General features: G+C 53.2%; 2 protein-coding genes and 1 pseudogene across 2 annotated transcripts; all 3 read left to right on the top strand.

The window, feature by feature from the left end:
• The first annotated feature begins 923 nt into the window (after positions 1 to 923).
• LOC117852091 (uncharacterized) lies at positions 924 to 3,645 on the top strand (annotated as a pseudogene).
• A 1,307-nt stretch (positions 3,646 to 4,952) lies between these two features.
• Positions 4,953 to 6,893, top strand: LOC117853349 (uncharacterized). Its single transcript, XM_072293393.1, has 3 exons — positions 4,953 to 5,455; positions 5,856 to 6,240; positions 6,850 to 6,893. Exons 1-3 carry the CDS (start codon positions 4,985 to 4,987, stop codon positions 6,891 to 6,893), a joined length of 900 nt encoding a protein of 299 aa, XP_072149494.1. The 5' UTR covers positions 4,953 to 4,984.
• Positions 6,894 to 8,004: 1,111 nt separating this feature from the next.
• Positions 8,005 to 9,498, top strand: LOC117851419 (uncharacterized). Its single transcript, XM_034733238.2, has 2 exons — positions 8,005 to 8,499; positions 9,159 to 9,498. Exons 1-2 carry the CDS (start codon positions 8,005 to 8,007, stop codon positions 9,495 to 9,497), a joined length of 834 nt encoding a protein of 277 aa, XP_034589129.2. The 3' UTR covers position 9,498.
• Positions 9,499 to 9,760: the final 262 nt, after the last annotated feature.

Raw genomic sequence — 9,760 nt, 5'->3', positions numbered from 1 at the left:
CCCTGCGGACGCCGCCGCCCCCGCTGGCGCGACGGCTGCGCTCGTCGACCCACTCGCAGTAGACGTCGATGGGCTCGGTCAGCGCGTCGGCGGCGGTGGAGTAGCTCGCCTCGCAGCCGCAGCACGAGGCCTCGGCGACCTTGCGCTTGGGGTCGATCCGGCACTCCACGCTCTCGGCGCGCTTGCAGACCGGGCAGCGGAAGGCCGTGCCGAGCTTCCTCCGCGCCTTCCTCGGCGCCGCAGTCACCTCGGGCGGCGGCGCCGGGCTCGTCGCCCCGATGGACCCCGCGTCCCGGAAGCCCTGAGCTCGCAGCAGGACGCGAGACGACTCGTCGGAGAGGAGGACGGCGCGGGCTGCATTGCGCTGCCTAGCCATCTTCTTCTCCCAAGATTTCGCTTTCACAAATGAATGTGCTGCCGAGAAGTGCCCAGGCTGGGGTTATATGATCGCTTCGTGTTCGTGTCCGGCTCGAACTCGATAGTGCCCAGTCGGACACCACCATCCACGGCCCCACATGTCACTGGCTAGAGCGTTGACTGGTCTTCACGCATCCGGGCCCACATCGACCCCACCTGCCAGCAACCGACCTGCGCTCGCGAGCCCAGCCCAGGAGAGACGGCCCACATGCGGCTGCGGAGCGGCGTGGCCGGCGGGTACCTCCACGCCGACGAGGAAGGGGCCGGCGTCTCCCTGCGCCACCGCGCCCGCGCGTCGCGGAATGCCGCGTGGAGGGTGTCCACTGTCCAGCGAGTCGCGCGCCACAGGAGTGCCTACGTCCTGCTCCAGGGCGCCGCCTACGGAGCACTGGACGGAAGCCGCGGCGGGCATGGCGACTCGGCGTCGGGGCCACGGGATCCTGGCTAAGGATTTTCTCAGAAAAAACGAAGGATTAAAAGGGTTTATTTGCAAAATATTGGATCGCGATTGATAGTCTCGATCTAAATTAGGGTTCTTTATGAAAATAACGATCTAAGTAGTTTTCACAAACACCCCCCCACAACTTGGTTGGTGGTGTTGGGCCGCCGAACCCTCTGGGCCGGCCTGCTTGCCCCTCCACTGGGTTCTCCGTGTTCCTTCGCCGAAAGCGTCTTCTTGGACTTCCAGCCCTCTGCTCTGTTTCTTCTTCCCCTGAGGGAGGTCCATGACATGCTCTGAGCCTCTGACCTCCACAACTCCCGGCCGTCTCTCTCGGGTCCCCGTCCCCCGACGCGACGCAGGACGCACGCCGCCTCCCGCATCCGCCTCGGCTCGCCCTAGGGTTCGGCACCCAGACGGTCTGGATGCCCGCTCCGCCAGCGTAGACCCTTCTGCCCGCCCTCCTCCGCCCACGCAGACGCCGGGCCGCCGCATTCTCGCCGGCCTCAACGTCGGATCGCCTACTTCCTGGCTTCGGTATTCTGCTGCCACAACAGCGGCCCGACTTCCACAAGCTGGGTAACCCTCCCTTCGTGATGCATTTGCTGCCATCTCGGTGCCCTTTTCAATAAATTGTTCCCTTTTTTTTGCGACACTTCAATAAATTGTTCCTAATCTGTTGTGCGATGGATGCATGCGAGATTTTAGTGATAATTGATGTGGTTTTCACTGCACAGTCGGATGCAAATTTCAAACGTACATGATTGAATTTTCTCAACTGCGTTTGTTTGTTCAGTTTATCTATTTAGATACTGTCAGTGGTTGTTTATGCATTAATACCTGATCTGCACTCATCGAACTCGATTTGTTACCTAACGTCATCGGCTCAGCGCTAATATGCACCGCAGCGAATTGTTTTGAAATTCCTTTGCAAAAATGTAATGAAAAATTCCTTCTATAGATCACCTTCACCCTGGGCGTATTGCCAAATCAATGATGGGTTTGGCAGGAGATTGGGCGTTTGGATTGGAGCCGTGGACATCACCAGCGTTGGAGGACCTGCTCCCAGAGCTCTCCCGCGAGGAGCAGCTACGATTGCAGAGCCACTTGCGCGAGCAGAGCGCATCCTGAAGCGGTGGAAGAAGAATTCTCTCCCATTTGTACATTCCCTGATCTCAGAAGAGTATGTCCCGCCTGCCTCAAACAAGCGTCAGATGCTTTTAGAATGCAGTATTGAAAGTTCAGAATATGAGCTAAGTTATACAAGTCCAATTGAACTTAGAATTGAAAGTATATTCGATTACTTGGTACATGCGAGTGGGCTGTTAAGAAATGGGAATAATACATATACTTTCCTTTACGACGTTCCTTGCTTTGGAGCTTTAGGAATCAGATGGAAGCAACAAAGTCCCAGATCACTACTAGACCTAGAAGAAAGCAGTATTTAACTTAATGATCTTGTGCTATAGTATGTTGAAGGCTGCAGTTAAGTTTGATTACACAATAACCACTTGCACAGAGCATAGGTAGATCGATTTACAGTCAACAAAAAGTTGCCTTTGAGAGTCGCAGCTCGAATCAAATTTCTCACATTACATTGGATGAAGTGAGCGAGACGCCTCCATCATCCGCCATGCCTGCTATGCTCTCCACCATTACAATGCCAAACACCCAGTACGTCCAGTTCTCTTCATTTGAGTAGTAATTCAATTAGTCTTTATCAATTTCATCACAATTAATTCCTGCCCTGAGCTGCATGACATGGCATATATAATCGATCTCTGCCTGCAGCGTGAAGGGTTTGATGCTGTGAAGCCTCTGATGGGAGCCAGCGTGCGCTTCAAGGGCCAGTTGTGGTTCCACGTCAACTTCTGGGCTCGCTGCCGCAAGAGCAAAAAGATCAAGCGCTTCTTTGCCGAGGTGCATTACAAGCCACCTGGCAGCAGCTCTGTCTGCTCAGGCCTGCCATTTCCAGTCCCAGGAGCTGAGAACCCACCCAGCAGCAGCTCCGTCTGCTCATACCTGCCATTTCCAGTCCCAGAAGCTGAGAAGCCATCCAGCAGCAGCTCTGTCTGCTTGGGCCTGCCATTTTCAGTCCTAATTCCCATCGTTGAAGCTTGCACCATCATCCGTATGTATCTATGTGTGTGAATTTATTTCTTTTTTTTGGTTAGCTAGTCAGTATGATTCAATTGATGTGCTAACATGCTTGCATGGTTACAGAAGAGCCTCTTGGCAAGTACAGGAGGAGTTGTGCATTCTGTCGTGGTCACTTGGACATTTTGCACCCCATGGGTCGTAAATTTGTTTGCGGAAACGACAAGGACAGGATAGAACAACGACTCTTGCCGTGCGGGTCTATAAGCCCTGAGATGCCATTCACTTGCCGCATGGGGCCGGCCTCTCCCAACAGCCGAGAGGAGGAAGAAGACTAGAGGGAACTCTGAACTGGTCCATTGGACGCTCAGGGAGAAGAAGAGAAGAGGGAATTATGAACTTGGCCCCTTGGACGCCCTTAGGTTCGCATTGTTGTGTGTTGTGGCCAATCAAGTCTGGCGGTAGCAGAAATTCAATTTTGTTCACAGATGTTTTGCAAACGGTCGTTCGGTCATTGTTTGCCAGAGGTTGATAGATATTTGTTCATTTGATGTTGATACCATATGCGCTGCGTTTCTGTGATGCGATTATGTGCGCTGATGCTTCCTCTCAGATTCAGTAAGAACTGAATTCAGTTTTGTTTCTTGACTTGCAGTAGTGTATGTATGTATGTGTAATGATGTTACGATCCCCGTTCTCATGGTTTGGGGGTTGATATTCTGCGCAGATGGGTTTCAGGTTCAGCTAATTGTGGTACAAGACCCCCGATCTGCTTTTTTTTTTTTGTATTTTTGAGGAAAAGATCTCAAATCTGCTGCTCTGGGGCTTCTGGCGAAGCTGGTGGGTGATTGGAAGACAAGAAGCCCATGACAGCAACCACATGGCAGCAAAGGAAGAGGTTGGTATGGAGGCAACTCAATGATCTGGGCCTAGTGTGTCCGTTCAGGTCAGCTGGGTTTTCTTCCAGCCCTAGTTGAAATGGCATGTCACTATGTCAGGTTTTGGTTGACAATGACAATCCATTTCTCTGGTGGTGGTCCTACTAGACTCCTGCACTTGCCTTACATTGGGGAAAAACTTTAAGGATTGGGTTTGCCAAAAAAAAGTACAATAAAAATAAATGGATATGAGACTGTGCCTATGAACTGATGGAGAAAGAATTTTACATCCTCGTCGAAATTAATAAAAGGCAAAGGCCTCTCGCGTTAGGAATACGCGAAGAGCCTGGCCCACACACATAAATGCTAGTCCTTCCCTTGTCTTCTCGTGACCCGCACCCGCCTCGCTGCTGCTTTGTGTTGTCGTGCGACCCCACCGAATGTAGCCCCCGCCCGCCCACGGCGCCGTTAGCCCTACCACACCCTCACCAGTAGCCACTTCTGGCATCCAGCGATGCTTCGCCCCCCTGCTGCACCGCTCGCACCTGCCACCGCCGCCTGCTAGCTCCGCCTTCACATAACCACTTCGGCGAGCCTCCTCCACCACCTACCTTTCCTAACCGCCTTCCTTCACCACCCCACCCCCACCATCAGTCCGACAACTATCCTCAGCCATCCCTTTAAATCCGCCGGCTATAGATGCCCTCCCAACCCTAAAGGTCCAAATTCTAGCCCCAAGACCTAGCCATAACGAGTTAGCAGCCGGAGAGACGAGTCGTCTGACTGGAGCTCACAGGACAAAGGGAACGAGTGAACTTGATCGTGACCGGCAGGAACTCCACCCTTCATGGCCCCACAAGCCAGTGGCTGCAGCGGTGGCTGACTGATAATCCCGGCCCTCTGGCCCGGTGGCCCCACCTGTTGCCTGTTGGTTGCCAGGTGGCATGTGCAGCATCCGGCCTGGCCTGGGAATCCACCACCAGAGCCCATCACGTTGAAAACTTGAAATGCCCCGCCTTGACGAAACCGTAACCGTCGCAACGAACACCTGCTCTGCTCTCTCCTCCCCCCTGCAACATCGCCGCTCCCACGCGCCACCGCCACCGTCAGCCTCCGCCGCCGCGACAGCAGCAGCACCACCAGCCTCGCTGCGATGGAGCACTTCCCCGACGGGGCGCACGTGCGGCTGCGGAGCCGGGTGCACGGCACGTTCCTCCACGCCGACGCGGACGGGGTGGGCGTCTCCCCGAGCCCGCGGCGCGCGTCGCTGAGCGCGGCGTGGGCGGCGCACCGCGTCGAGCGCGGCGGCGCCGCCTACGTGCTCCTCCGCAGCAATGCCTACGGCCGATACCTCGCCCTCTGGGCCCCGCCCGCGCCGCGGGGGCAGGGCCGCAGCGCCCGCAGCCCCGTCCTGCGCGTCTACGACTCCCCGGAGCAGGACGACGTCCTCTGGGTGGCCGTCAGGGCGGGGGACGGGGGCGACGACGTCCTCTTGCGCCACGGCAGGGACGACACGTCGTTCCTCGGCGTCACCGTGGACAGCCACGACAGCCGGCAAACGCATTGGGTGGTCGAGGCCATCCCCGCGAGACAGAGGCCGCCAATCCTTCCAGCTCCAGTTCCGGTTAGCTCTCTGTTCCCCCTCCTTTGAACTCCTCGCATTCATTTGGTCCGATCGGAGTAGGGTTCCTAGAATCAATTGCGTCTTCGAATTTTTCAGCCGATTTGTGGAAACCACTGAAACTTGATGATTTGATTCTCCTGGGGAGCAATTGTAGCTTCCGTTCTAGCTGTTTTTTCCTCCTTTGTTACTGAATTCTGCTCCTCATGTCGATGTCGGTGATTGCCTGATTGGAGTACTTCCGCTCAAAAGTTCTAATTCTTCGTACTGGGTTGTTGGAAATTTGAATCTGCATTGGGTTCACGTTAAGGGAGCAGTCCTTGATCAGATTGGAAATTTACTTGCTCAGATTAGTCTCAACATTCATGATCGCTTTGACGAATTTATGTCTGTCAATCGTTAATCTGCATTTGCTATCTATTATCGCAGCAACGTGAATTCAGACTTGTTCATTCAGTTACCACCGCTTACCAGTGTTGTCTTCTTGTTTGGATTTCCATGGCAACAGCTTTCCCGTCCAATGGTGCTGTGGCGGACGATCTCGTACGTGCGGGCGGACGACGACGGGAACTTCGACCCGCGCCCGCTCGCCAGGAGATGGTTCATTTTCTACGGCAGGTCCGTGTTCCAGCTGACGGGCGTCCTGTCGATCCTTCTGCGCGAGAGGTTCTTCGGCATCAGGCTGTGCGTGCGGGCCGGCTCCCAGGGGCGGCTGACCCCTCTCGTCATCGACCTGCCTGCCAACGAGCAGACCATGGACATCGTCGTCCTCACCGCGTGGTCATCAGGTGAGAGCCTTGCAGTTTTCTTCAGTAGCCTGTGCAGCGTGCACTGCAGTACCTGTTCTGTTTCTCTAATCATGAAAGGTGTTCAGTTAATCGTACTGACGAGAACATGGTAGATAACTAGCTTCAATACTGTGTACTATTGCTTATATGCAAGTTTGGTATTTGCTGCAGCAAGTCGATAAAATTGTTCCCGCAAGTTACATGACCAATAGATCAAGTGTTGTAGTGATGACAACTGAATCTGTAACTCCTTACTGTGGCTGTAGTTCAGATGTTCAGAGACCTCTGTAGCTTTGAATATGTTTTTTTTAGATTATAAGTTTTGAGTACGCAGTTGTTTCAGGAAGTATGATGTACTTGGGTTTTTGGGTTCGACTTGTGTTTAAGAGAATTCACATAGTACCATGTCAGTTCAGAAAAATAAGTTATGCCAATAATTTGATTCACTGCCCAGAAGTTTAACTGTTTATAACTTGTCAACCAATTTGTTGATCCTGTTACTCAATTGCTTGTTTTGAGCTGTTGCAACAGTTTGCAACACAATGCATGTTGCCTAGTGCCTAAGTCCTAACTGTGTCACTGTTTTTCCTTGTTCCATTGTGAATTCAGCTGCTCAGGGTCAGGAGTTGGTGTATCCAGATGTTGATGCGTAGAGGAATACGAGAGCATGACTTCTGACAACAGCATCAAGGTTCATCTTCTTCAGAAATCGAATGTATCGTTGCTCCGGATACGGTGAGAAGAGAATTGGATGTGCTTCTTTGTCCCGATTGCTCCGGAAAACTCATGAACTCCTGGTTTTGGTAGTAGGTTCGGTGCGTCCTGCTTCCTGATCGGAAGTGCTTGAACTGGTCTTTCAGTTTCAGAAATTGAAAACTGCTGAAAGCATTACATGGAAACAATGCTTGAACAATTTTGCACAGTACATTGGTTGTAGTTGCTACCTTTCTGTTTGGTGATAATACTGATACATATTGGTGTTTACTCTGCACCTTGGTCCTGAGACATCAAATGGTACAGTGAGTGTTTTATGAACTGAAAGTCGCAGCTCTACGACCGTTTCTCGATTTACTGTCAGGAAATGAGTGGAACATGATGCTGAAAAAAACGTTTAGTAGACAGATAGAGCACATTTTTAGAACTTGTAATCTGTGCTGTCTTTTGAGATGAACAAGTACACTGTTGATATCAGGCGACCAAATGATAACTTGCTCCTTGCTTTTACAAGCACAACTACAATTTGCTGCCCAAAGATACAATTTACAAGCACAACTAAACCTGCACATGCAGTGGATCAGCAGGAAGAATCGAAGCACCACAGGCCACGAATTCAATGAGGCGTACTGTACGCCGCAAGAATTGCAACAAGTTTGCAGCAGCAAAGAGATCGGACATGAGAACGGAGCAATGTGAGCACTGCTGTAACCTGCTTGTGTTCTCCTCGGACTCGAACTTGACCCCTGACAGGTAGGAGCTCAACCGTTCATGGCCCCACAAGCCAGTGGCTGCAGCGGTGGCCCCACCACACCAGGTGCAACCAGCAACCGACCTTCGCGTGCGAGCCTTCCTCCAGAGGCCATCGCCTTGAAATTCCCCGCCCCGCCTCGGCGCCGAAACGTAACCGTCCCAACGAACGAACTCCTGCTCTGCCCCTCTCCACTCCTCCCTCGCAACAGCGCCAAGAAACGAAGAAACCCGCTCCCCCGCCGCCCTCCGCCTCCGCCCCGGCCGGGCACATCAGCAGCACCATCACCAGCGCCGGCGATGGAGTTCCTCCCCGACGGGGCGCACGTGCGGCTGCGGAACCGCATGCACGGCGCGTACCTCCACGCCGACGAGGACGGGGTCGGCGTCTCCCTGAGCCCGCGCCGCGCCTCCCTGAACACGGCGTGGCGGGTGCACCGGGTCCGGCGCGGCGGCGACGACTACGTCCTCCTCCACAGCGCCGCCTACGGCCGGTACCTCGCGCTCTCGCCCCAGCGGGTGTCGCTGGTCTACGCCGGCCACGCCGCCGTCCAGGGCGCCTACGACGCGCCGGAGCAGGTCGACGTCCTCTGGGAGGCCGTCAGGGTGGCGGACGCCGCCGCCGACGTCCTCATGCTCCACGTCTCGAACCGCCTCCTCCGCGCCGCCCCCTGGAACCCCGCCTTGCCCTCCCCCGTCTACGTCGACATCGACAACGCGGGCACGGTGATGCAGTGGGTGGTCGAGGCCATCCCCCTGAGACAGGCGCCGCCGGCCCTTCAAGGCCCAACCGAGGTGAGCTCGCCGTCCACTTTCCTTGGAAATCTTCTGTTGATTTGGGCGCGCGGCGAATGGTTCTTGGCTTCTTGCCTTCTTGGAATCGGTCGATTCTGCGAATTTTCTAGTCAATTTGCACGAAGACGCGAACTAATGAGACTTGATGAATCGTGTTCCTCCGTTGTTACTGAAGCTGTCAGTTACTGAATTCTGCATGATGTTGATGCAATTCTTGGTACATTTTGTGCCAGGATCACTTCTACTTTCTGTCAAAAGTCATGGTTTGAGTTCTGCTGGCCGCTGTGGTTTTAGGTTCTTGAATCCTTGGTCCTCTGCATTTAGGTAGCAGCTCTTGATCAGAGTCATCAGACTATGCCTTTTGGCCTTCTCTTTTCGTACCAGATATCCCAAACTTGCCATCTTCTTGCAAAATGCCCCTAACAATGTAGGCTTAACAACTACTACGATTGGTTAATGAATTTATGTCTGCCATTAGTGAATCTGCATTCGCCCGTGGTCTTCTGAAAGCATGGAGTGCCCAATGCAGTTCTTGACTTCTTGTTCTGAAACTCTGAACATTCTGTTCTCATTGCATCACGAGTTTAGATTTGTTCATCCAGTTATCAGTGTTGTGTGCTTGTTTTGGTTCCTGAACACCAGCGTTCCATTGCAAACAGCTTCCCCGTGGAGTGGTGTTGTGGCGAACAATCGTATACATGAAGGCGGATAGCCAAGGAAAGGTCGACCCGCTCTCCAGGAGAACGTACGGGTTCTCCGGCCGGTCCTTGTTCCACCTGACGGGCGACCTGGCGAACCAACTGCGCTTACAGTTCCGCAGCATCACGCTGTGCGTGCGGGCCGGCTCGCAGGGGCGGTTGACTCCTCTGGTCATAGACCTGCCTGCCGACGAGCGGACCATGGAGGTCGTCGTCTTCACCAACGGGTCATCAGGTAAGGACTTTGCAGTTTTCTTCAGTAGCCTTTGCAACACCTGTTATCTGTTTCCCTTTTCATGAAAGGTGTTCAGTTGATCATATGATGAGAACAGAGTAACTTTAATACGGTGTACCAATGGTCATATGCTAACGGCTGTTCTGTAGTTTGGAATTTCCCATGAGAGATCAATAAATCTGTTCCTGCATGTCAGACGCTCAATAGATCGTAGTGTCATACTGATATTGACAGAAGCTGAACTTACCTACTATGTACTGAACTTCTGAATATGCAACTGCAGAATGCAGTATCATCTTCTTACGTTTTGTGTTCGACTTGTGTTTGA

This window comes from Setaria viridis, chromosome 4, assembly GCF_005286985.2.
Source record: "Setaria viridis chromosome 4, Setaria_viridis_v4.0, whole genome shotgun sequence".
NCBI classification, from domain to species: domain Eukaryota; kingdom Viridiplantae; phylum Streptophyta; class Magnoliopsida; order Poales; family Poaceae; genus Setaria; species Setaria viridis.
The sequence above is the reverse complement of the archived record's forward strand: the minus strand, read 5'-3'. Positions and strand labels throughout refer to the sequence as shown.